The 27521-nt window shown below is 38.7% G+C and overlaps 1 protein-coding gene across 1 annotated transcript in view; it reads right to left on the bottom strand.

Moving 5' to 3' along the window:
- The window catches only part of KITLG (KIT ligand), a gene marked incomplete at both ends in the record, with an annotated part of 37190 nt that extends 10614 nt beyond the window's left edge, over nt 1-26576 (bottom strand). Inside the window, 4 exons of the mRNA XM_084255968.1 lie at nt 1694-1864; nt 12938-13000; nt 24027-24140; nt 26472-26576. Coding sequence (XP_084112094.1) covers nt 1694-1864; nt 12938-13000; nt 24027-24140; nt 26472-26576 — 453 coding nt within the window. The remainder of the gene's footprint in view (nt 1-1693; nt 1865-12937; nt 13001-24026; nt 24141-26471) is intronic.
- Nucleotides 26577-27521: the final 945 nt, after the last annotated feature.

The following is a 27521-nucleotide window of genomic DNA, read 5'->3' as shown; positions in this document are numbered from 1 at the left end:
GATTTAATCCCTGGTTCTTGTATAAACAAAATAAATCTTTAAAAAAGTTTTTTAAAATAAAAATAAAATAAGGGGAGTGGTAATTGTATGGGGGATATAACCAAGATGAAAATGCATACATTGTGCAAAAAAAGAAAAATGATGTAAAAATATAAATATATAATTAAAAAATCAATTAACAAAACAACAACAAAAAACTTTCAGGCAACTACTTTAACACACATAATTCAAATGAATATTGTAAGAAGATGACCCCATCCAATTTAGTCTGGGACTCAATGTTCAGAGAGTAGGAAGGAGGAAGGGTATTAGTAAGAGTAAGGTGAATACAACATACAAATGAAATAAGCTAGAAAACTTGTTCTTTAGAGATGCTCACTAAAAACATGATAACCTTATTTGAAAAAAAATCCCTCTGTAACAGTGTGGTTCCCCAGGGAAGGGGGAGGTTCCAGGTTCCCTGCCCCACCCAAGGGAGGGTGGAGCTGAGCAGGAAGAGAAGAGGATGCAGAGGAGACGGAGGAAGGAAGGAAGCAGGATGGAGCCAGAAGGAGACCTGGAGGAGGCGCATGGAGCCTAGAGACACGTGAAGAAACTGCGCTTGTCTTTTGGTCGTGGACGGGGTGACACAGATGTGGGTGAGACCTGTGGGGAGGTGACAATGGCAGCTTTTATCTTGATTTTGATTTTGCTCTTTTCCTTCTGGGCTTGTCTGGTTGTTTCTGACCCTTTTCTGTGGGTCCCCACTGGAAGATGCTTTAGACTTGTGGCAGGCTTTGGGGCCTTGCTCTGGGCCGATCCCATATGGATGGACTTTTACCCACGAGGGGACGGGTAACTTTGGGTGCTTGATTTAGAAACTAGACTCTCTGCCTTTCCTGTATTGTTTCCTAGTTTTATTAAAGTTCTTCCCATTAAAGTCTCATATGTTTTGTGTTGATGCGACGGATGGCAGAACCCATTTAGAATAGGCAGGTTTGCGGGGTTTGGGCTGCACCTCTCCCTGTCCTATAACACCTCCACAACATAAGCTCCAAATAAAAAATTAAAAAGCATCGTGAAACTACATATTGGTAAGGACACGGAGCAGAGAATATTCTTAGATACCAGGAACAATATGAATTGACACATTTGATATTATCTAGTAAAGTTGGAATGTGTGCCTATCCTTTGACCCAGAGATTTCACTGATACTCTATACTTGACGCTCCTATATATCTGTACCAAGAGACATATAAATTCTTAACAGTATACATAAACCCATATAGCAATCAACAGGAGAGTGGTTTAATAAAAAGCTGCATATTCAATCAATAAAATAGTCATATGTCATAAAAATATTACTACAGATAAAAAGCCAAGAGTCATTCATTATAGCCAATTTTCCATGTAAAGGTAAATAAACGCCTAATAGGGAGGTTAGAAAATAAAAAAAAGATAATGTCAGGGCTATTTTTAAATTGCAGTGTAAATGATTTTTTAAATATTTAAACCAAATGACAATGTATAAGTCTTAATGTACATTTCAGCATTGTAGTTCAACTACGAACACTTACTTCTCAGCACAACTTGTTTTTAAATTAAAAGGCTATAAAATCAAATATGTACAAGCCACCCCCCACCCCTGCCAACCACCAATCAGCATAGGTTTAGAGAAGAGCAGTAAAAAAAATTCCAATGAATACAAGGTTACCTTAAATGAGGGTTTTTCCATGCATTCCACAAGGTCATCCACTATTTTCACAAGTTTGTCTATGATAGAATAATTACTCAAGCCTTCAGAAATATTTGAAAACTTTTCCAGAAGCTCAGTCAAGCTGACTGACAATTCTACGACCATCTGGCTTATCCAACAATGACTAGGCTGCAAAAAATTGAAAGGAAGATAAAACATCTTTTTTAAATATGTGAACTCAGAGTACCCTTCAAATCCCTCAATGCTGCAGTCATTGACAGCTGGATGAAGAATTTCCTAATATCAGAAAACAGATCAGTTCTTGTGTTTTGTTTAACTCAGATCTAACATCCTGTTTCAAAATTTACAAATGCACACAGACCAGAAGATCACTTGATGGTAAAGATTTTGCTCTTCCATGGAAGTAAACAGGTAAGAAAGTCAACTCAGCTTTACAAAGTTCAGGTATGAATGGAATTCAATCCTATTGAGTATTTAGTGTCTACTCACCTCCCCCCCTTTTTTTTTTTAAAGATTTATTTATTTTTATACAAGAACCAGAGCACAGGCCAGATGCTCGGGATGGTGACAGGATTCACCAGAGACAAAGTGGGGAGCAGAATAGGCAGACTGACGAAACACACTGCTGAGGGGAGCAGCAGGCGAGACAGGAGAGATCTGCTGCGCCATGTGGGATTCTCACTGGCCGGCCAGGATCAAACCCGCTCTGCAGCGGCTGCAGATAGCTTCACAGTGCAGTGCTCAACCACCTGCGCCATCTGGGAGGCCCACTACTCACCTCTTCTTAAAAGAGTTGTCAACAGAGAGGGAATTTCAAAAAAAATTATTGTGGAAGAGGTTCCTGGCCCTCATGGAACTTCCATGGTGAACTGGACAATGGAACAGTGAACAGGTAATGGCCTATTGTTTTATAGATGTCAAGGCTTATTTATAGATGAATTCAGGGGAGTGTTTAAAAAAAAAAAAAAGTCCTGGTAGAAATGGGTGTGACAGTACTATTGCCTTATTGGCAGGACTAGATACCTAATTTGTGGGGCCAGCAGCAAATGAAAATGTATTTATTGTTCAAAAAATGATTATGTATGTCAAAATAGTGGCATTAAATAAAATTAAGCACGAAGTTCCATCCATGAAACCAGCCCACCCACTGGTAAGAAGCCCTGAAGTCAGGCAAAACTGGATTCTAGTCTGGCTGAGAGACTTAGTATTAGGTGCACAATGAGTTAAGTTACATTAATTGTCTGAACGTCACATTGTCTGAAGAATGAGACTAATTGACAAGGTAGTTGTGAAGAAATAATGTACATAATTTGAATACAAGTCTTCAGAGGGTGGGTAGTTTTACAAAATCTTGTTCCCCATGGCATCCCCGGTGCCTGGCATGATGGGAGTTGCTCAGAAAGTATTTGCTAAACCGATGTATAAGTAAAAAATGCAAAAGAAAAAAACACTGTACATCAGAGGACCGAATTCTTTCCCTAAAGGGCCATAGAGTAAATAGCTATGGCTGCCAAGAGGCAAAAGTCAAGGATATTATGTAGGTATGTCTATACAAGAGGAGACAAATTTCCATTACAAACTTAAACTGAAATATCGATTGAAGTCCCTTTCTTTTGCATGAATAATTGAATGTAATTTCATTTGTTATGCAGGCCTACCAAGAAGAATGGACTGCTTTACTTTAGGTCAACATTTTGCTTGGTTGGGATTCACAGCCAGCATTCTCTATCACCAAATAGTGCAAATGTTCAGCTGCAGCTGGTTGGTCATACAAAGTTAGAACTAAAAGGTATTCATGGCTTGTTAACCCTTGGTTATAAATGACCCTGGATTAATAAAGGTTTAGATGACTAGCAAAGATTTTAGTGTATTAGAATGGATTTTAATATATTTTCAATTGATGTGACATTACTTAAAATATAACCGGCCCTAAGTTCACCTATGCTATATACAGTAACATTATCATGCTCTTAGTGATCCTTTAAGTGTAGGCTCTGATTCATTTTAAGTGTGCTAAAATGTTAAAGTAAGAAAAAAGTCATATAACTATTAGGGATAGCAAAGGATTCTGTTGGTAATTTAACTTGTATTTTAATAAAAGCACGATCATAGAGAGTAACTGCTGCCAATCAAACCACTAAACTTTAGGTCTCTCCTTACCAGCAGAAATTATATGTGGAAGAAGGGCAAGTAATTTATTTATTCAAAAATATGCAAGGAGGCCATTTTATAGGAACAGAAACATTTCAATTAATATAATGCAGCCAAAAGGGAAACTGGTTTATCTACAGATAGGTAAACCCCAATCCCTGGAAGCATTAACTGCCATTCAAAACTTTTAGGATTGTTGGCTCTGGCTTCAGATAAGTAGAACAAACAAAGTCCCAAATGGGAATTAGTTCAATTAGGCCATTTCATTCAACTCATCAACCAAGTTTTCAAAGACTATGTTTCCAAGTATAGTCAGAATGGACTCTTTGTTTTCTTAAATCAAAGCTTATCTCAGGCACATGCAAGTTCATATTTGCATCATTAGCAAGTTTCTTTCTAAGCTGTCAGTCTTTCCTTTGGGCTGAATTGCTCTCCAAGTTTCCCCCCATTTAGGCAGTGATAATTCTTTTAGCCAGTCCTATCAGCAAGGGGCAGATTTCCTAGGCTATGGGATATAGCACATACTGTAAATACAGTTTGAACAGTATTTATATGGCAGAACAGCCTGCACCAATTAGTGACTGTCCTTGTCATTGTGCACATATTTCTGTGGCAAACAGATTCCACATATTCATCTCTTGAAACTCTTGCTTTGTTCCACATTATGCCAATGCTGGCCTATTCTCTAGGAATGTAGGAACCTGACATGTTGGAACCAAAATCAAATGGCCTTGTTTTGAACTGAGGTACTCCTTTTGTTTCTGCGATCTTTGCCTTACATGAACAGGACCCCTTCGTTTTTTTGCTTTTTTTCTGGTTAAAGTTGAAAAGGTTTTGTTTATATGTTTCTTATTTTTAAACTGGGGAACTCTGGGTTGCTTACTTCTGTTTATCTCTATTTCCAACTGAACTCTATGTTTACATTCTGCATTCAAGTTCTTGCTTAACTATAACTACCTCCTCATAGCCACCCACACACCCCCGTTTTCACATACCTCACTCAACAGTCCAAGCAATCAGCTTTTTCCGGTAACATTTTCAACCCTAAATCTGTTATTTCTTACAGTTAAATCAAAGAAATCCCACAATCTTCTAACTTAGTATCTTCCCTTTCAAAGTCATGAACAATTCATTGATAGTTGATATGAATTTCTGAACTATGCTGTTGAAAAATATATTCCTGAAAATCTTATAACTGTATTTCATCTATTATTCATCCTGCCCTTAATTACCTAGGAAGAGATAGTCTTAATCACTTGAAAGGTTTATCTTTTTGTTAATTTGTTTAAATAGTTACATTTTAGCTTTGAAAGTCTCTTGGATTTACTAAAGATAAAACTGAGGTAAACAATATTAAATATCAGCCAGTTTTGACCTGTCTACCTCCAAGAGAGGAAACCAGTTGTGACTAGAACAAAAAGCAGTTTCGTGTTTTCTTTTTAATTAAATATAGTCAATGATTTGCAAAGAAACTAAAACACAGTGAAGTAAATATTTCATTTGTGAAATGATAGGTCTTTCTGCTTTTCAACTCTTCCAAGGTTATGATTAGGAAAGGGATGATGAACGGTTATGAAATTCAAAAATGTGAGTTTTTCCCCTTCTCTCTGTAACAGGCATTATTGTCACTATTTCATATCTTTTAGAGACCATTTTAAACTCAGATTGATGTAAATATTAACTCATAACACTTACTAGAAGAAAGTAAGCTATAAATAATGCTGTTTTGCTAGACAAAGAATGTAAAATATTAGGAATGTTGACACAGTGTTGTAGGATGTCAAAAAAGAGTGTCTTTTAGAAACCTGGAGGATATAATTTCATTGTATAAGAATTTTATTTGCCCACGCACAGAAAAATAAAGACTTTCTTTGAAAGGGAAAACTTGCCTGGACTTTCCTTAACTCCATGCTTTCAATTTATTACCTTCTTTCAAGGCAGCTTCTGGATTACATTTTTTGTGTGTTAATTATTACAGTTAATTATTACTTGGAACAACATGTGTTCTATATATTTATAGCATGTGTCATTCTAGAATGCTAACTGATGAATGATATTAAATCAGTATCCTTGACCTACAAACATGCCAGTTACTTAAGATTTGTTTAAAACCTGAACTTTCTTCTTAGAGACTTAATATGTCATCAGCATCAAATTAATAGTTTAATGATACAATTAAAGATACCAAAACTAAAACAATTTTAAGCATTCTAAACATAAGGATATAACTACTACTGAAGACCAACAATAAAAATAACCATGCACCCTCTAAGACAACACAATTTTAAAACAGATGCGATGTGAGTTTCCCAAGATGTGTGATATAACCTCTCTGCAGTCACAGAACTGGTAAATTTCAGACACTGGCTGAAATAAATTGTGTGCTTCAAAGCATCCTGGGGGCTTGCTACATGTAGCCTACTGCCTCCTCCCCACCCCCTTTTCATTCAAGAAACGCTTCTGGTTTATTAGTTGAAACAATTTGTTATCTTATGTTGTATCTGCCTTACATGCAGAGTCTCCATAGCTTTATGGAATTAGTAGCTGAAATGGACAAACACTGAACATTTATTCATGGATGCATTTGGCACGACTTTGCATTTGGAAGCTGTGCGCAGAGATGCTTGTGTGTGCCCTTGGAGGCCTATGGTCAGCATCTACACGGTGAGAGAATTCTCTACAAAACTGCTGGGGCAGAATATCCATTAGCGATTCTGAGGGAGAAAAGGCCTGGCTCATAAACTATGAGGCTTCTGAGGAATATTCACAAGGAGTATTTACCCTGTCTTCTAATCCAACTAATCTAATTACCAGCAATACCGCCCAGTTTGATTGTTTTTGTTTTGTTTTCTTTAATGTGTGTCAAACCTCAGTCTTGCCAGAATTGGAGGTATGAATGCCCAGGGCACAAAGCCTTCCTTTCTTTCCTCCTGTGCTTTTAGCATCTACCTCCTGGCTGAGCAATCAGAAGCATCTAGAGCTACGCCATTGGTCTCAATAGTTTAGCTCGAGAAGCAATACTAAAAAAACTATCTGGTTCAATCCCATAATTACCTAGGAACTATGGGATTGGGAAAAACAAGGTCTCAAGCAGTGATGTGGTTAGTCCAAGGCAGCACAAATGTAAAACAGGCCTTAGAAACCAAGACTCTCAACCACTTGATCAGCAAGGACATTCAAAGCACAAATAGCTGAAGTATTTTTCTGCTGGGTTCCCCAGGTGGTCTTACAGCTGGATGGCCACACTGCTCCTCAGGCCCAATGAAGAGAAAAGGAGGGAAAGATTTGATGCCTGGTATTTAAAGTCCAGTGTAAAGAAAACAAAGTAATACTGATGATCTGACAATTTTATGTACACTGTAACTTGGGTTTTTCATATCTTTACTTCTCACAATACCTAAACAAATACATAACACATATCATGTTAAACAATTATGTATGTATGTAAGCAATATGTGATCAGGTATCCAAAAATCAATAACCTTGTACAAATTCTATAGACATTCAGAGAATAAACTAAAAGGGAAGGTCCACAGAGCAGGTAACATGTCAATATATTAACTACTGTGTCTTCAGCACCAAGCAAAATGCTCCGTACAAAGTAGGGCAAATTCTACTGAAAAATTCCCCTACTGGGAAGTTAGGATTGGGTCTAAAACAGGGTGACATGGCATTATGAGAAAGTAGTGACTTAAACTGACCTGGAGGGTGATAAACACTAAGATGCTTTTACCCCCAAGGGACTGCATCATTTTGTGGGTAGAACTTGGATGAGTGAAATGGGAGGAAAATGCATCCCTGTCCAAGGGAAGCAGCTGTCAGTGGCTTGGAGCTGAGAAAAAGCAGTGATTCTAGGCAAAGAAGCTTGTGGTGAGAGTGGCAAGTTTGTGTGGGAAATAATAGGTTATTAAGACAAGATGGTTAAGGTGGGGCAAGATTATAAGAGTCAAGAACATCAGATGCAGGAATTTGGTGCTCAGTCATCTGGAACAATGAGAAAGTCCTTGAATATGGAAATGACTCTTAGGAAAGTGTACCAGAAGGCTCAAGGAACCAGGATTACTCAAAAGTCATTACCCAAAAGTAAAATTACTAAAACTATTCCTATACCTGAGGTTTTTAAAAATTAAATGAACACCTATCAAAAAGAAGACAGCAGTAGGGGAGGTGCAGATAGTGTGTGATGAGTTCCAGGTATCCCCTCTTCATAACAACCCCATGGGCTCTATTCAGATCAAAGTTGTGCCTCAGGGCAATGACAAGTGATCTCATGCAGAGATATTTTCTCCTTCTTTCCTTACCCTCTTGCAGCAGGTAATTTTTCAGTGTCTATCATCCATTAGGTACTGAGGATATGAGAACACAACAATATACAACTCTTGTCCTCACTAAGTTTACTAGTTACTAGGTGATCAGTGAAATAATTCCACAAATACATGGAAAACTGCTCCTCTGAGTTCTATGAAAAGAGCTAATAGGAAGAGCTAGTTTTGTCAAGGAGGAGAGAGAAATTTCCTGAAAAGGGTGAAAACAAACTGAAGAGTCAGGAGTTACCCAAAGGGCCAGACTAGCATTCCCAAGGAAGCCATGTGCAAAGAACAATGACAGCAGGGCACATGGAGGATGAAGGACTGAAAAACAACAAGGAAAAGCACCAGGTCCCCAGTCTTGACAGACTTGAGATCCTTTTCCTGTTTCATAAGAGGGACAGGCATATGAGTAAGTATAAGAGTATGCATGATAGGCTGTACTTGGGTTTTGTTTTAATCAATGTCTACTCAAGAAGAGTCAAAACCTCAACTGATAAAGCCTGGATGACAAGGGAGGTGGGATGCAGGGTGGGACAAAGGTGGAGGACTAGCCGAGAATGGAACTCTCGCACGGAAGGATGCTGTGGAAGAGGGTGACTGGAGGCCCACTGTAGAGAGCCACTCCCTGCGTAACCCTGTTTTTAAAAAATTGTTTAATTAAAAACAAACATGCCAGTAAAGAATCATTCTTGTTATGAATCAGCAATGGCTATTAAATCAACTGGAGGAATTTTGATGAGGTGGTGTTAAAATGGTCTTTTAAAGTTTCTTCCCAGAGATTCCCGATTAGTTGCTAATGAGTAAATATACAGAAGGAGCTGCACAGCTTAACCAAGGGCTCATCTAGACAGCTCCTTGAGGGGAGTATGGACACTGTGCCTTTCCTGAGAAAAGGGGTGATGTGTCCTCAGGATGTGGCATCACAGCTTGGAATGCATCATCTGAATATAATCAAGAAATACCAGTCAAATGTTTCAAAGAGAAACTTTTTCTTAAAGGGAAGACCACTTTATTACTTCATATTTTTAATGTCATAAAGGCAAAGAAAGGTTGAGGAACTCTTAAAGCAAATTGTGATGAATTCATTTCCATAAGCTTAGTGGATTTAAAAGAGCATAAATTTATCATTTTACAGTGCTTGATGTCAGAAATCCAAAAGAGCTATTAATAGGCAAAAATCAAGATGACCCTTGGATTTTGGTTCTTCTAGCAGTTTCTTTTCTAGTTTTCAGAGATTGCCTGCACTGGTTTGTAACCCCTTCCTCCATCTTCAAAGCCAGTAATATATATCTTGAAACTGCTGGGGGGAAATGATGTCCTGAATGGACTCCATGAATCAGTTTTATGAGGCCCACCCCTACCCCGATCAAAGATATCCAAGACACCAAGGACTACAAATCCCAGAATGGCACCACCGGAGGGAGGATTGCTAGGAACTGAGAGTGGAGTTAAGCAGCCAGGTTGCCCTATAAGGAAATCACTCTGATTCTGACAATCTTACCTCTTATATAATTGCCCCATCTCAAAACCCTTATTTCACTGACACCTGCACAGTCCCCCTTTTTTTAAAAAAGATTTATTTATTTATGCATACAAGAACTGGGGTGTAAGCCAGAGGTGTGGAGGTGGGGGGAGAGGATTCACTGGAGAGCATGGGGAGCAGAACAGGTAGATCTACCGAAATGCACTGCTGAGCGGAGCAGCAGGGAGAGGCAGGAGAGGTCTCCAGCGCCATGTGGTTTAGTAAGCTCCCTGACAGGCTGGGGATTGAACTCATGCTGATGGCTTGATAGTGCTATCTTTAACCCCTGAGCCACCAGGGAGGCCCTGCACTGTCCCTTTTGCCCTGTAAGGTGACACATTCACAGTAGGAGTAACTCATGGTCTATATCATGTTATAGATATTAGAGACATCTGGGATCAGCCACTTACTCTGCCTACAGCACAAGATATTATCAAAAGGCAAACAGAGCACCTAAGTTGAATCTTGTACAAGGGGAAAAGGCCAAAAAAAAAAAAAAAATAGATGAAATTGAAATCAGCCCTGTAGACTGAAGTATTTAGATACTGCTAAGTTTATAGGGGCTGGCAACCATACAGAAGTTATGTAAGAGAAAATCCTTTACTTAGGAAATACACACTGAAGTATTTAGGGGTAAACAGCCATGATTTATACAACTTAATAGGTTTAGGAAAATAGTAACACACAAGCATGCATAGAAAGCAAGCACTCAGTCAAGCAATTGAAGCAAGAATGTTAAAAATAGATTAATCCGAATTAAAGGGTAAGCAGGTATTCTTTGAATATTCTTACAACTGTGCTGCATATTTGCAATTATTTCCAAATAAAAAGCTGGAAGGAAACTGATATATATATATATATATCTCAATAGTTATACTTTAATTAAAAACTAACGAATTTTTTACTCAAACACGAGTAACTCATCATTTATATAGTTTATATAGATATCAATGTGTAACACAAATCAACTCAATTTTTTGTTCTTTTACAGTAAGATTACCAGTAAATGGAAAGGATCATAAATGTTTAGGCATTTTTAAGGTTAGAACATTAAAGGAAATCCTAACTGTCTGGCAATATTACAGCCTCAGAGAGTTTAGAATAGAATGGGTAATTATCCTTGAATTTAAATACTAACTGGTTGGCCACACCCTGCTATTTGTGAAAAGGAATCTGCAAGGTAGTTCTGGAAGACTGCCCTTAGAAGAGTAGCCTCCGCTTTTCAGGAGTATTTAGCTGCTTTATAAGACAAAACAAAAAAGTAAAAATAAAATAATGAAGTGTGTTCTATTCAAGAACTTTCTTCTGCCCAGTGCCACAAGCACAATTTTATGGCTTTGGCCCCAGAGAATCTTCTGGTACCCACCCTGACTCCCACTCCACCCTCTATTGTTTAAAGACAAAAGATAAGGCAGCTGGGGCTTTGACCACTGACAAATAATCAGGAGCCTCTCCACTGGGAAACTCCTCAGGTTTTGGCAGAAGCTACCATTTCAAAATGAAGGTAAAACAAAGCATTCGACCCCCTGTTTCTGCCCAAAGCCCTCTACACAGACTTGTTTTTCTGCCAAGTGTAGTAGCCAAGAACAGAGTTTGTCCAGTTGTGCCAGGACAGGGAGCCAAGACCAAATAATAGTGGACTTTTCTCAATTACAGAAACAAAAAAATATGGCCATGAATCAGCCTCAGTTTTCAAAGTTTGGCTCTTGCTATCACCACGATACTAAAATCTATGACGGAGCAAAATCTGATTCTACGAGCACAAAATAACCTATTGTTATTTTAAGTTTAGCACTTGTTTTTCAAAGAGCAGCATGATTTCTTTGATTAAATTTTGGCAATCCTAGGCCTAAAAGCATCTACACTCAGGATCTTTCTTCATTACTTAGATGCTTTCACTTAGAAGACTTAGAAAGCTTTCCCTGCTACTGTAGTTATCTAGATACTCACTTCCTAGTATCACCTTGGGCAAAATACTTCTGGGTTGTAAACTGCAATGTCATTTGTAAAGTAGGAATCATAAGAGTTAACCTGCCTCTTCACAGGGCTTTCCTAATCATCCAAGGAGTTACACATGAAAAAAATATTTTAGAAACACCAGACTATTCCCCCAGTTATTATTCAAGTTTTTGAAGGTAAGGTTAATTTGAATGTGTTTGTTTCTAAAAGTGTCTGGTAAAATGCTGGCTCCGAAGTTTTTCCTAAACAAATACTTCCTTATTGAGTGATCAGATGAATTATCTTGCTGCCTAAACTTTAATGATCCTATTTCTTACCCCCTAATTCAATAGGACACTGACCGAGGCTTGAGGATAACTGGTTTAACATGAAGAGACATGTTCCAAGGAGTTTAAGGAACTTTCGATAGTCCATGCTAAAATGCTTCTTTCGCTAATGAAAAGAAATACGCCTTTGAAATTCTCTTGAAATAACACTGTCAGTAGCCTTTGACAGACTGAAGCATAAACACTGAGCTATAGCAAGCTTCAACTGGTGATAATTTTGATTGCTTAATCCACAGAAATTATTCAAAGCCTAAAACAATTTGTACAAGTTGGATATGTAATGAGCATTTGGTAAATTACAGAAACATGCGACTTGCAGAGAGTAATCCCAACAGTTTCAAGGACAACAATACAGCAAGTAGTTAAAATGATGAATATGCTACAACGCATGTGTCCAAGGCCTATTGCAAAATATAAACAAGTGGCAAAGTGTTATGTGAAACAGTGACACCAATATAAAATATGTAAACAGGCAAAATAAAAACAGTATGTTCAGAGGCATAGTTTGTAGTAAAAGGAAAGCCCTTAGAGGGTGTACTCATAACCACATATTTCTACTGTAAGGTTCTAAGAATCTATAGCATTGCTAATAAATTTAGAAGTAAAACATTTTATGCTTGCAAATTAAATAAGAAAGAGACATATCACCTTTTCCCACATGAAAAGAATTCACATAATTTTACACTCAAAAAGAAGTTTGCTGCTAGTTCTAAGGAGGAGGATCTTATTTTCTTGGGGACGACACTTTTTAGACATGTGTGCTAAACTGTTCACCAGCTGCAAATATTGAAATTTGGCATTTGTGTGAGGAAAAAAAAACTATCCAAGTCAATTTTCAAAGCGATCTACCTTCCCCAAATGCTGATAAATAAGCACACCCTGAAGTGGCAGATAATTTCCTATCCCAGTACAAATGGCCCCAAAGCTTTTATCAGTTACTAAAATGAAACTCAGAAATGGACAGCTTACATACCAATACCTCCATCCCGGGGACATATTTGAGGGATATCATATAGTCCTTTGGAAGATTTGCCACCTACAAAAACCAAAAAAGGAAGGAAAAAAATTATGAGAAGCTCCATACATGTCAATCAGTATTTTTTTTTTTAAAGCTACCATCAAATTTCAGTATTTCTATGCAGTGATTTTTCACTCTTGATTTCTCTTATAATCAAAATCACTCTCCAAAATTAAATGGACAATACAAATATTTTGGACTGACCACAAACTCAGTTATGGTTGGTTAAGTATAAACTACTCAGTTTTGGAAACATAACCTCAATTTCCATTTCCACCTGAGGCTTTAGAATTCACTTTCAAGACTATTTTCCTATTCATTCCTCCATATAAATAGTAATACAAAATTATTTTCTCATCAGCAGTTGTCAAAATGACATGTATGCCTCACCAGGGAACCTCTTGCTAGAAATGCATTTCTTGGGCTACAACAGACCTATTGCTTGAACAAGTCTTCCAGGTGATTCCAATGTGTGCTGAAGGTTGAGAACTGCTATTCTATGTTGATCCTAGAATAAATGTCAGTGAGATTTGGAAAGAACACCACTACTTATGAGGTGCAAATGCTTTACAACTTAAACTCAGAGAGATTTATTACTGCAATATAACTTAATCCACTTAGCTGGGGCTGAGCATTTAAGATCCTTGAAAAGTTAAGCTACAATTCTTTGAAGGATGGTTAAAAAAAAGTGTAAAACATTTCCATCAGTCTTTAAGTTGAACAAATACCCAATTTGGAACAAATTTAAATTCTGTATTTTGGCTTCCCTCCTCTGTTAAAGGGAAATAAAAGTACCCATTTCATTTAAGAATTGAGATAAGTGAATGTGTCAAACACATCACAAATGATTCAGATGCTCCGCTGACTTGCAAGGCATAGATCCCGGTGAGTTCCAGAGTTCCAGGTTCAGTTATTTCCTTTCCTGCACATAGCACCAGCTCTGTCATCCTACCCTCTGGCACTGTTAATGTTTCTAGCTGAATAACATAACCAACAACTGATTTAGTCCACTGGGACTAAAAAACAATATGCAGTGTGAAAATGTAGTTTCTTGCTTGCAGGCTTATTTTTTCCTTTAACTTATCTCAAAAACTTTTCTTTTAAAAGGATTTATTTATTCATACCAGAACAGGGGGACAGGCCAGAGGTGGGGGTGGTGGTGGTGGGTAGAGGATTCACGAGAGATGGAGTGGGGAACAGAGCAGGCAGATCTACTGAAATATACTGCTGAGGGGAGCAGCAGGCAGGACAGGAGAGGTCTGCTGCACCATGTGGGTAGCTTCCGGGGCTGGCCAGGGATGGAACTCATGCTGTAGAGATTGCAGACAGCTTCACAATGCTGTGCTTAACACTTTGCGCCACCAGGGAGGCCCTTGATTGTTCCCCATAGTAACCTGGGGGTTTGTGTATGTTTGCTAGACCATATCAACTCTGCCTAATGTCCCCAACACAATCCACATGTTTCTTCTTAGCCTTGAAATAGCTTCAAGAATGTGGGGATAATTTGGTGAGAAAAGAATCCACACAAAGGTCTTAGTAGTCAAAGGGGAGCAAGGTCAGAACTGATCCGGTCATGCTCGCTGCCCTTCTACTCCAGTGCTGTGACCTCATACTCATCTCAGCCTAAGCTTAAACATTTATTGAATATTTACTATGTGCCAGGCATTGTGCCCACTAAGGGCTTGTGTTACATGATCATATCCAAGGTTCAAAGAAGTCAAATAACATGACTAATGTCTGACAGCTACTAGGTATGAAGTCTGCACTAAACGTTTCTGACGTCTGCGCCTCCCATGCCTCTTAGCTCCACCACACTTCTAGTCTCTGGACACTTGTCTTGAGGGTTTTCCATTTGTGAGGCTCACCATCATCCCTCATTCTGTTAGGGGGGAAAAGGATGTCCCAAAGCTAATTCCATATAGGCTTTGTGGACTCCACCCCCACCCTAGGTCAAAGTCAAAGACACTGGGAACTCCAAATCCCATCACCACCAAAGGGAAGGTGGCTGGGACCTGAGGGTGGGGTTAAGCAGCCAGGTGGATACAAAAGGCAGACACGTGGGCTTTGGAGGATCCCCCATTTTGGCTCTCCACCAGCTCGCAGCATCCGGCCAGCTCTGAGAGTGACTTTGGGTTTCCAGGTCGTCGGATCAGGTAGGACGCATTAAAGACTTTATTTCCCTATTTTCTCCCTGAGTTGTACATTTTCTTTATTTCTTTTTCTCTTGTAAATAAACCTTTTATTAACCCTTTTGTGTGTGTCTGTAGTAGAGTATTCATAAGTCCCTTTAAAACGCACGGGTGAGGACCCACAGCCAGGAACCCGTTTAATATCGGGGTTGCTCTATAACAATGCCACCCCCAAGAAAATAGAAACCCCCCGAATAATTGCCACAAAAGGTGACATTTAAAAATTTTAATTTAAGGCTCATGCTCCTTCTTTTTACACTTTCCTTCCTGTTTGTCAATCTTCCCACTGCCCTCCTGCAATTGTCTTTTGGATGGTTACCACCATCTTTGAAAAACAAATAACCTGGTTGTTTTATGGAAGGCTTAGTGGCAAAGGCACCCCGCTGATTCTGTTGTTGGTATAAAATCTGGCATCTGAAATGGAGCAACAACATTCGAGTTTGTTAGGAACCAACTATGTAAATTAAACCCACTGCAGGTGAAGAAACATGGCAAGAAATGGCAGGTGTTCTGATCACAAGATGCTTGACATTTTGGCCCCTCCTCAAACACAATTTGCATTATCAAAATATAGTAATTAACCAAAATACTCAGAAATTGAGGAGCTGAGTATATATCCAGAGAGCAGAGAAAATTTAAGGTAAATAGCAGCCAATTCTACTTTATTGATTCATAGTTACTGGACTTAACTGGTTACCTAGATTTATTGTGAGAATTTTACAATATATGCACAGATCAAATCGTTACACTGAGCACCTGAAGTCAATGTTACACGTCAACTCTACCTCAGTAAGAAACTTATTCAAAGAAAGCTTCTAAGTTCTCTGACCAACAGACTAAAATCTTTACAACTTACCACCTAGAGGGTGTATATAGTTATTGTTGCATTAAGTTGATTTCCTGACACTTAGCTTCTGATAGGCCTGAAAGGTTATTTTAAGAGGTATTTTTGAAAAGTGTTTTGTAACTTACATTCTTCTCAGAGACAGTCTCTACCACAATCTTATGGTTTTCTATATATACACATATATACATATTTATATTTACACATAGGTATATGAAGTCTATCGTAAGAGAGGTCCGCTGGTATCTCTAGGCCTCAGGAATCCTTGCCAGAAGATGCAAACCCTGGCTGTGTGTGCTGGTCTCAGCAGTTATCTGCAGAGCAGTCTCCCCTTTATTACTTTCTTATCTTGCACTGGGGTTCTTTTCCAATTTCATTTGGAAGAGAAGTTAGGAAGTCAAGTTGTAGGTTTTTATGGTTTGATAAGTTATTACTTTCCAAGCATTTATAGTATGTTCAGTAGTAATCAGAAAGCACAGATTACCTTGTGAAGAATTTGGCTTTTCTGCTGTACATGCACCACTATGCAAAGTCTGACAGAGTAGAGGAAGTCTTTGGCCTGGAACTTAGGGCAGTTACATTTGGTGTAGGAATCACCGCGCAGGTTTTGGGAACAGATTGCTCAAGTGAGTCCAGGCCCTGCCAAATACTAACTCAGAGATCTTGGGTGAGTTACTTACTCAGCTGCAGCCTCAAGTTCCACAGGTGTAAAATGTAAGCCACAATGGAAGCTAGCTAGTGGATTTATCAGGACTGAACAGGATCCAGCAACATGTTTAAAATAATTAATGTTTAAGCATGGTATGGAGCCACAGAGTGATTTCTGTTACTATTAATTGCAAGGAACTAGGATATTCTAGAAGGGTTCATGAGCAGAGATGACACACATGGCGTGTTTGAGAGACCAGGGACAGATAAATCTAGTTCTTGCAAGTAAGAGGTAAGAAACAAGAGGAAAGCCACATTAGAGGGCTACGGTGATTCAGTAAGAGGCGGTCAAGTCCAGTGGGACCAGTGCTGCCATCAGAACCCCACACAGTCACTTCTTCTACAGGAACTTCTGTTCCTTCTCTGAAAAATGAAGAGAGTGAACTAGATAATGACTAAAAATTCAGGCTTCCCGAAATTGCTCATGAAAGCAGTGGTGCTTCACTGAATGTGTTTAAGCGAAGTGGGGACATAATGGTAAATTCAGGAAGATTAGCTGGAAGGGTGATTATGGCAAAGAGGAACAGACAAAGAGTTTAGAAGTCACTAGAGCAAAGTGACTTCTTTGTGTTAAATATTTATACAGAGAGTGGAAGCTGAAAAGGCAGAAACATGGTTTGGATTCCAAGGATATATCCTGTTGGTAGGGTTAAATGGACAAGTAACCAAGGCTACAAGAAGTTGAAAAACCAATCAATTTTAGTAAAATATATTCAGGGTTAAAAAAAAGTAGAATAGAACCTAATTAATGGAAATTTTTACTAAAGGCCAAATTATTCCAATGAGCTCAGTGGTTTGGAGTATGAGGATGTCAATACCATGTCAGATCATAAAATGTACAAAACTGGGCCTCCCCTGGTGGCGCAGCAGTTGAGCGCTGGGTTGCGAAGCTGCTTGCAGCCTCTGCAGCGCCGGTTCAATCCCCGGCTGCTCCCTGGCCACTGGGTGAGGGTCCCACATGGTGCGCAGACCTCTCCTGCCGCCCGCTGCTCCCCTCAGCAGTGTACTTCATCAGTCTGCCTGCTCTGCTCTCCGCACTGACTCTGGTGAATTCTCTTACCCTCCCATGCTTCTGACTGTACCCAGTGCTTGTATAAATAAATAAATCTTTTTTAAAAAATGTACAAAACTGTAAATATATGTAACACAAGTCACCTGATGATGAACCCCATTTGCTAGCACTTTTGGATGTCTTAAAGACTGACCATACTCAGTGACACTGAAAAGAAAAAATGTGTAAGGGAACAAGCAGGCGGAAATGCTGGAAAACTCAGCCAAGAAGTCTTTGCAAGCCAAAAAGACACTGGCCGCAAACCACAGGCTGCAGGAATTTGGACTAGGAAGAAAAAGAACTCAGAACACTGAACTCCCTTCTCTAGATCACTGATCTAGAACCTTTGGGTCTCAGGATTCAAATGCCATTGCAATCTCTAAGTCTCCTGGAATTGGTGCCTGCCTGGACACCCTCAGTGAGATATTACCTTGTCTCCATTGTTATCTCCCAAGTCCTTGGTATCTGGGTTCTTTGGTGGTGGATGTGCTGTAGTGACATGTGTCTGAAGAGATGTGATCTTATACCTCTGAATCCTATAGTTACAGTGTTAAAAACCAATGTTACCTCAGTTTTTAAAAAATGCAATAGTAACTCAAAATTCCCTTGACATTGTGCATTAAATGTTGCACATATGTGAACCTTTCTAGTATGAGTCCACAGTTTTCAGAATGTCATCTGACCCAAGAAGTTTAAGAATCACTGCTGTAGAAGGAAAAAAAAAAATCAACTCTAGGTTTCTATTTAAATATCACAGTTCACGTGCATACAACAGTGAAATGTAATGTTCGTTGCTCAGTTCTCAAAAAAAAAAAAAAAAACCCCACAGGAGAAAGCTTTTTTTTTCCTCCTTACAAGTCATTTCCTGTCAATAGTGACTAAAAATCTAACTAAAGGACAGTTACCTTTAGAATTCAAAGGTATCCAGTGTGTTTTTCTTAATAACTCAACGATTTAAAAAAAAAATATGATGACACTGCACAAATCTTTTCTGGGTCACTTTTTGTCAGTGAAGAATACCTAAATAAAGTTAGATGATCTGTGTCTCAAACAGAAGAGATTAAAAACATTTGTCTATTTCATAGTTATACCTTGTGATGATTCTAATGAAGTAGTACCAGTTGAACTTCTATAGTAAGAGCACTTCCTAACCATAAGACAAAGTGACTACTATTGAGGAAATAAAGTTCAAGAGGTTATGATGATAATTTGTAAATTGCAGTTGCATTTACATCTCAAAAAATAAGACCTCATAAATTATGAACTGCGCTCTTGCGCTCCAGAGACTTCACTTCCCATTTCCACGTTAGGGGGTGGTTAACTTATGATCATTAGGCTTCAATCTCCTAACCAATACAATAGGGGTAAAAATGATTACCTCCAGGTTGTGAGGATTATAGGAGAATCCATAGGAAGTGCCTTCCTTGGTGTCTGGACATTAACTCCTACATTAACCAATGCTTTAAAAAGTCAAGGAGCAGGTGCATCTCTGGCCTTCAGCCCAGCTCTTGTATACATAAATAAATCTTAAAAAAAAAAAAGTCAAGGAGCAGGAGATAAAGTGAGCAGGAGATAAAGTATCTAAGGGGTTGATCCCATCAAGGAAGGAAGAACACCTTTTTCTTCAAGGTAAAATTGACATGCTTGGTTCTATAGCTATTAAGAAGTGCAGGATAATATGAGTTATCAGTTTTTATGAATATTACTTGACTATAATTCTGTCCTTTTTTTGAATATTAAAAGTCCCAAATTTAGCTTTAAGCAGACAAGATTTCTCCTGACCACAGGAGCAGAAATTAAATGCTAAATATTGCAAACCGATAGAAAATAAATTTGAAAGACAATCCAACTATTAAACCATTGATCTTCTAGAGTCAAACAAAATTACCTAAGACCTCTGTGTTTAAAGAGAAGATAAGCTTAGATTTCAGGTACAGAGATTCCAATCTATCCATTTCAAAGCAGAAGTGAATCAGCTGAAGAACACTGCACTTGAAGAAAAACCAGAATTATCCTCAATTGTCCATTCAAAAGTACAAACATTTATTAGCAGGACTATTTTTATAATCTCCTGTTACATTAAATCCCAAAGTCAGGTATTAATAAACTTACTTAAAATAAGTGCCTACCACCAGACCAGGAAAATCATAAAATTCCTGAGTTTAATTCAGTTCCATTGCTTACTAATCTTAGAAAGACAGTAATTTCACCATTACAAAATGGAGCTGGGAGGCAACCTGCCTTATAATTACTTAATAGCCATTTCAAGATAAAACAGTTTTTTGAAAAAACTAAGTCATGTTTAATTCTATCTCCCTCCCCCAAAGAAGAAGAAACATCATCATAAATGAAGGGTATAGTAGGAAGAACAAAAGGGAAAACCAATTTGAACTATTTCAATATTTGTACTCCTGCCATTAACACAGCCATTCAAAGCTGCAACCTCACTGTCCTCCAGATACACATTTTTAAAGTTTGATTCTTCCTCTTCCCAGATACTTCACCCTTTCTTTAGGTAGGTCTGAGTTTGCCATTTAAAACAAGTCTTGCAACATTTTTTTAGAAACAAAGCAAAATGTTCTGTAAATAGATGAGCCATTATGCTGAGTAAATATGCCAGAAGGATTTCAAATGAAAACCATGGGGACCGTAGCAGCAGGACAAAGTGTCCGAGAAGAAATTAAATAAAAAATGACAGTAAGGTCATATATCATGTTATCACGTGCTCCTGTGACTGAGAATCACCCCAAGCAAACAAACTTAGGGTTCGTGGGCACCATGTGCGTTGTCACCTAATGCAGAGGCTGAACTGACGAGACTGCAAGGAATGACAGCAGTTGAAGAAATTTTCGTGGGCACAAGGCAAACTGGACTGGTCAACCAACTTTCCCTCCCTCAAATAGAAGACACCAAGATTGCGTCTGCAAAGCAAATTCCTTGCTGTTTATATTTAGTTGAGGCATTATTTTCAATAATTTCCAAAAATTATGTCTAAATGTGTACCCTGAAATATGATTATGGAGTTAAAAAGGACCTCCACAATTATCTAATTTAGTAGTTATTTTGGGGGGGCGGGGGGGAAGGGAGGTTGTTACAGACTTTTCTAGGAAGCAGATGTGTTCTCTCTCTTCTCAGAAATGCATATAAGGCACACATGGACACAATTTGGAGTTCCTCTTGCAAGGGTTTGAAGTTTAGGAATCCTAGATTAAGAACTATTGATCACATCTTTGTTCCTCATTTTAAAAACCAGACATGGAATCCCAGAATGGTTCATGGATTTATTTGCCCAAGGTCACACAGCCTGGTAATAGCAGAGTTGATGGTCAAACAACCTACTATTGGCCAACTTACGTCAAGATATTTGCCCCACGGTTCCTGAGAGACTTTCATTATCTATATTCACTTCATTCAATGGTCACTCATGTTACTGTTTGAGTTAGTGAAATGAGTTTTAGGCTAAAGATGGAAACACATCTTCCATTTCAAATGGGGTTGGGGGCGGGGAGACAACCCCAACATTATAAACACGATTGCCTAAGCAGTGCTGGCATTTTTATGTAAGTAACTATTACCTGGGATGGAAACATTAAGGTTCCCACACCCCATCACTACAAAATGAGAGTATTTCTGTCATGAAACTCTGACAGCTGTACTTTTAATAGTACTTTTCAATAATCCAAAGAAAACACACTACTTTAATTAGATCAATTTTTGAAATGAAAAACTTTTTACCCTGAGTCAGTTGCTGGAAGGGAGGAAAACTCAAATAATTTCACATTTGCCCTTGGGGTGAAATACTTTATTTTAGTGTCAATATTAGCATCCCTTTCCAGGAACTTCTTCTCATCTGATTAATGCTTCTTGCTATATTTTATTGCATTAACTGATAGATAATAGTGAAAATAAGCAGATGGTTAAAGACAAAATTGGAAGATGCTGGAAGACCCTTAAAAGATCTACTGTACCACTTGAAAATATTTGACATTTCACAGGAAGTAGCGGGTTCTCTAAATAGTATTCCTCAAACACTTGACAAATAAAAATGCCTGCAAGTAATTTTTCTTAAATACCATGTTAATCTCAGATATGTGTGGCCTGTGGTTAGATTCATCATGATCTTTCAACTGTGATACTCTGCCCATATAACATGAAATTTGCACCGCACGACCACTGCAGATCCTCCCTGCCCCTTTGCAGCTCTGTGGTATACCAGGAGCCCCAGGAGAGCTGTGATTTCCCACTTGTGACCTAAATTAAACATATTTTCAAGTCTTGCATTCATCTGACACTTTAATAAGTCTATAACCACATGCAGAAACTAGTCATAACTAGAATTAACATTAAGTTAGAGTCAAGACAGTCTGGTCTCTAAAACCGACAGAATAGTCTATCTAGAGCAGTAGTTCTGAAACCTTCTTCAGAAATGTCTTAAAAGTATAGGCACCTACAATGCTTCCCAAGACTTACTAAATCAATGTGTTAATTTTAATTTTAATAATAACCACAGGTATTTACAAATGTTCACCACTTTGGGAACACATCATTTCTTCATTCATCTGACAAACATTCAATGCTCATCGTCTACTGATCCAAAAGTTACATTATAAACACATTATCTTTTTAGTATAGTTTCCTGGGTCACAAACTAATAAGAAACTTGGGTCACAAACTAGTAAGAAAGGATTGTAGTCTATGTTTTTTAAAAATTACCTCCCCAGTTACCCCATCCTATCACCACAGGTCAATGTTTCATTGCTTTAGACATCAGCCCCTTGATTAAAACATACTAATACATCCTCAGCTGCAACTCTGCATAATTGGATGCAAATGTGCGTGTGTGTATGTGTGCAAGTGTGCCCTCTTACTTTGTATTGAGGCTACTAAGCTAACCAGTCTCTGCCCATCACATTTGAAATTCTGTTTGGAAGTCTGGCTATGAGCCCAAAATGAAACATATAAAGTAGGAAATATAAAACAAGAGCAGAGAAGATGAAGACAATGCCTTCTACTCAACATACTATTATTTCAGCAAATCTATTTTTCTTTCTTATCTCCACATGCAATAGTCCTTTCTTCCCTAATCTCCCACCAGTTGTACTCTGGTCAACACTCAAATAACTGAGTGCCAATGGATTATTTTGAACCAAGAACTGGCAAAAATGCTTCCCACACTTTGTTTAGCCTGAAATCACACAATGTCACTCAACCGAGCAGGTGAAATCTCCCCTAGATAGTAAGTGCTGGTTAAAATGCACATCGCATGTTTATTGTGCCCTCCTCCCCTGTGGTCTGCATTTGCAGAGGAGCATGGCATGAAGACAGGGAAAACTGGTTTTTGCTGAGGGGAGGGGTGCAACATGACCAAAGTAGGAGATGAGAGGAGACTGTTCAACACCTCGGCAACAAATCGCTCCTCCCACTGTGCTCAGTAAGGGGGCAAAGCCCCACCCACAGTGACAGGGTCTTCATGATGCTGGACAGGGGAGAACACTCCCCCTCAGCATTCCTTGACAGGCTTATTAGAGTGGGAAGGCATGGGGTAGGGAAATAAGACATGCTGAGGAAGTCACTGAAAGATAATGGGGAACAAGCACATCAGCACCCCAAGAGCACTCCAGTGTCCTTCGCTGTCATGACTGAGGTGAAGATGACCAATGAAGAAATAGTCCCCACAGAGGTGTACTGTGGGCTGTTCACCAGCAGATCCATCCTACCCTTAAAAACCTCCCTGCCTGCTCTCTACAGCACAGCTATGATTTCTTCCTTTGTCTTGAAAAAATGTTAATTTGCCACAGATAAAGCAACATCTTTTATTAAAAGGCATGGGAGGGCCGCCCTGGGTTAAGTCTCAGCACTATCAAGCTATCACCCCTAAGATCTGAGATCCATCCCTGGCCAGGAAGCTGACCCGCATGGCACAGCCAAGCTCTCCCAAAACCCCTAGCAGTTACTCTGTTTTAACCACATCATTGGTAATTTTCAAAATCCTCAGGGTTCTAGGGTGAGTTCCATCCCTGGCCAAGGAAGTGACCCACATGGCACAGCAGACCTCTCCTGTCTCACCTGCTGCTCCCCTCAGCAGTGTATTTCAGTTAATCTGCCTGTTCTGCTCCCCACTCTGTCTCTGGTGAATCCTCTCACGCCTGCACCTCTGGCCCATGCCCCAGTTCTTCTGCACAAAAATTAATTTTTTTTTTTAAAAAAGTCACTAGAAAAAGAGTCCCAGCTACTGAAGCTTTCCTCACTTACCAATTTCCTAATGTCTTTCACATCATCAGTAACACGGTTCTCGCAGATCCCTTTCGTTTTGACGAGAAGATTAAATAGGAGCAGTTGAAGATAAATGCAAGTGATAATCCAAGTCTAAACAAAAACAGAAGAATTTCTGGTTATCATTGAAATATTCACAACTTATTTCTGAATGTGCAAAAAACAATCTAAAATATTTTTTTTCAGTATCACTGGGCTGCAATACAACCAAATGTCACCCATTCACGTTATGCTGACCACATTTTTTTTTTTTAATTCTCAGTTAAAATGCCACTTGGGTTTTTCATTTCAATGACATTATTGTTAACTCTGGTCAAAAGCTTTCAGACAGTCGATTTCCTAATGGCAATTAGGAATGAACTTGTGGCAACATGTAAAGGATTTATCACTTAGGGTGTTTTTTAAAAACTAGGGAATGCATAAAATTCATAGCTTAAGGCACCAGAAGAAACTTTCTCTGCTCTAAATGTGGACTGTCTGGCAAGTAGCTGCAGAGCCCTAACAGTGCTTTAATCCAACAATCTCCGACAGGATACAACCAAGGGAAAGAGGGGAGAGGAGAATTTTACACCTAGAACAGAAGTTAACCCTAATTTGTGAGACATCAAAAGGATCATTATTTGGAATCATGGTATTTTAGTAAGGAAAAATATTTAATAAGGAAAACTATTTCCTTAACCAGTATTTCCTTAAATATTTCCTTTAATAAGGAAAACTATTTCCTTAACCAGTAGGAGACATTTCTGAACCCAAGCAGAAAATGATGACATGCACACATGTTCACATACACGCATAGAACATCCTTTAAAATGACACTTTGGACCATGTGTTATAGCTACTTACATTCATGATTTTTTTTTCAATCATACTATATTTTATGTATTTAGGAAATTGAGCATCTAGGTTTTTTTCCCAGTATCTTTACAACACATAACACATAATTTTGCTTATAAAAAAATCCTTAATAAACATTTGTGGGATGAATCTGTGACCAAAATAAAAATGGTCTAATGCTTCAAATTCAAATGCTATTTATTGAGTGCATATTATGAGACAGGGACTCTGCCAGCCACTAGAGAAACAAAAGCCATGAAGTTGCTCTTCAAACTCAGACAGGTAAATAAATCACACCCATACCCCATGATAAATGACTTTGGGGACAAGAAGGAGGAAGCAATTCCTCAATTAAACTTAAGGAGAAGAGAAGAATCTGTGGCAAGAAGGCAGTGCCAAGAAAAACCAGGGACAGTGCAACCCTGGCTGGATTTTGAAGGACAAAGGAGTTTGCCAGAGAAGACAAAGAAGCAACAAACATTCTAGGAAAAAAATAGCCTGATCAAATGTCATAGAGACCTGTGGATATTTTAAGATAAGTGAGATTTCTTTTACAAGCTAATGTTCATCTGTGCCATCTGAAAATTACACACAAGTCCATGTGCATACGGCTAGAAATCTTTCACATTTATTAGGTAGCCATGTATTAAAAGAACTGGATTATTACTTTCAATTAATATCAGCAAGCTAACATACTACACTGAACCAAATGAGGATTATTGCTGATTAAAATTTGTAAGACTAAAGTGCTACCAACATAGATATTAGCTTGTTAACAAAATTAAAGCCCTCTAAATTGCTTTACAATGTAATCGATTGTAGCACTAATATTGCTTAGTTTCGCTAAAGCTACTTGAGCACAGTGAAGTCAAAATCTTTTTAGCACTTTCTCCTTTGGATCAATATGACTCAATTATGTAAAAGATATGTTTTGAGCTTCTTTTTGGACAATTCAAAAAAAATTCTTTAATAACTTATTCTGCTCTCATGCATAAAAATGAAATTGATTAAACTCAACCTTTCTTTTATATTGTCAGTGCTAAGACCTAACCTTGATCCTCTTTTGTGATGTGACCTGGGAAGGCTCCAGGAAGGATCTCTCTAAATGGCCAGACTCACTAATAACATTATTTTATTCTAGGTTCAAAATACATGTAATGAAAGAAATCCTGTTACTTCCCCTCATTATGCTTTATGCCCAGCACTGAAGAAACACTAAACAAACATGGGTTCACTCAACCACTCAACAAATATTTATTGGACACCTCGCTTGTGCCAGGATGTTTTCTAGATGATAGGGATATTTGTTTTCTAAAAGGCAAAAATCCTGCCCTCCAGAAGCTTGCCTTCTAGTGAGGAAAGGTGAAACAGATCAATAAACATAAAAAGTAACTAGATTCTCCAGTAAGTCAAAAGTGTTAAGTGCCATGGAAAAGAAAATTGGATAGAGGTAAAGGGGTTGAGATAATGAAGCTGCTCCTGTAGCAGCAGTGGTCTTAGGCTCAGGTTGACAATCACACTCAAGAGGCACCCATGTTCACAAGTGAGCTTCAACAGAGGTCACAGGGCAAACAGAAAACGAGCACTCACAGCACCAGCAGAGGTCTCGGAACACCCAGTCTCAAATACCCACTCATCACTGCACACCTGCGAGTATGTGGCAATGACAGAGGATGTGGGATGAGTAGGACACATCCTGGATCCTACCAACTTTGCTGTTTGAGCAGCCCCTTTAGGCCAGGGATTAGGGTCCATTCATTCTCCAGCACAGCTACCTCTCACCTGTAGCATTCTCAGCCATCACGTACACACAGGGCTTACTGGCTATCTAGAACCTTCAGTGGGATTCTTAGGAAGAACTATAGAAAGGGTCCTAACCAGTGCTGCTATAAACATAGGGGTGCAGGTGCTCTTTGGAATTGATGTTTCTGTGTCATTTGGGTAAATACCTAGGAGTAATAGATGACTGGATCAAGAAGATGTGGTACCTATACACCATGGAATATTACTCAGCATTCAAAAAAGATAAACACATGCAATTTGCAGCAACATGGATGGCGCTGGAAGGGATCATGCTCAGCGAAATAAGCCAGAAAGAAAAAGAAAAATACCGGATGGTCTCACTCATAGCAGGAATCTAGAAAACTTAAATAAGGGACCAGGAAAAAGAATAACTATAAGAAAGAAAATATCAAAATCAAAAAACAACTATGAACCAGAGACACTCTATGGGGGGCGGGGGGCGGGGAGGGGAGGGATTGGGGTCAAAATAAGGGGGTTGCAATTGTATGGGGAATATAAAAATATATTTAAAAAAAAAAAAAAAGAAAGAAAGGGTCCTAAAACTGAATTCTTGTTGCAAGGAGGATCATGGGGAGGATCGAATCCCCCGAGTCTCTAGAGAAGGCCACAGAACTAGATGTTGCACCCTTCTTTCTAGAGACTCTAGTATAGGGTAAGCAGCTGGAAATTTTAAAAAGGGTAATATTTGTTGGTGCCTCACTGAGAAGGTAATAAGAAGCAAAAATCAGATGGCACCAAGGAAGTCGTTCATGCAAATATCTGTTGGAAAACTACTGCAGAGAGAAAAGCTGTTGCAAAGGCCCTGAGGTCTATTAAGAAATCTGCCCTATTTAAGGA

This window comes from Talpa europaea (assembly GCF_964194135.1).
Source record: "Talpa europaea genome assembly, chromosome: 15".
NCBI classification, from domain to species: domain Eukaryota; kingdom Metazoa; phylum Chordata; class Mammalia; order Eulipotyphla; family Talpidae; genus Talpa; species Talpa europaea.
Note: the sequence above shows the minus strand (reverse complement) of the source record. Positions and strands in the feature narration are given on the sequence as shown.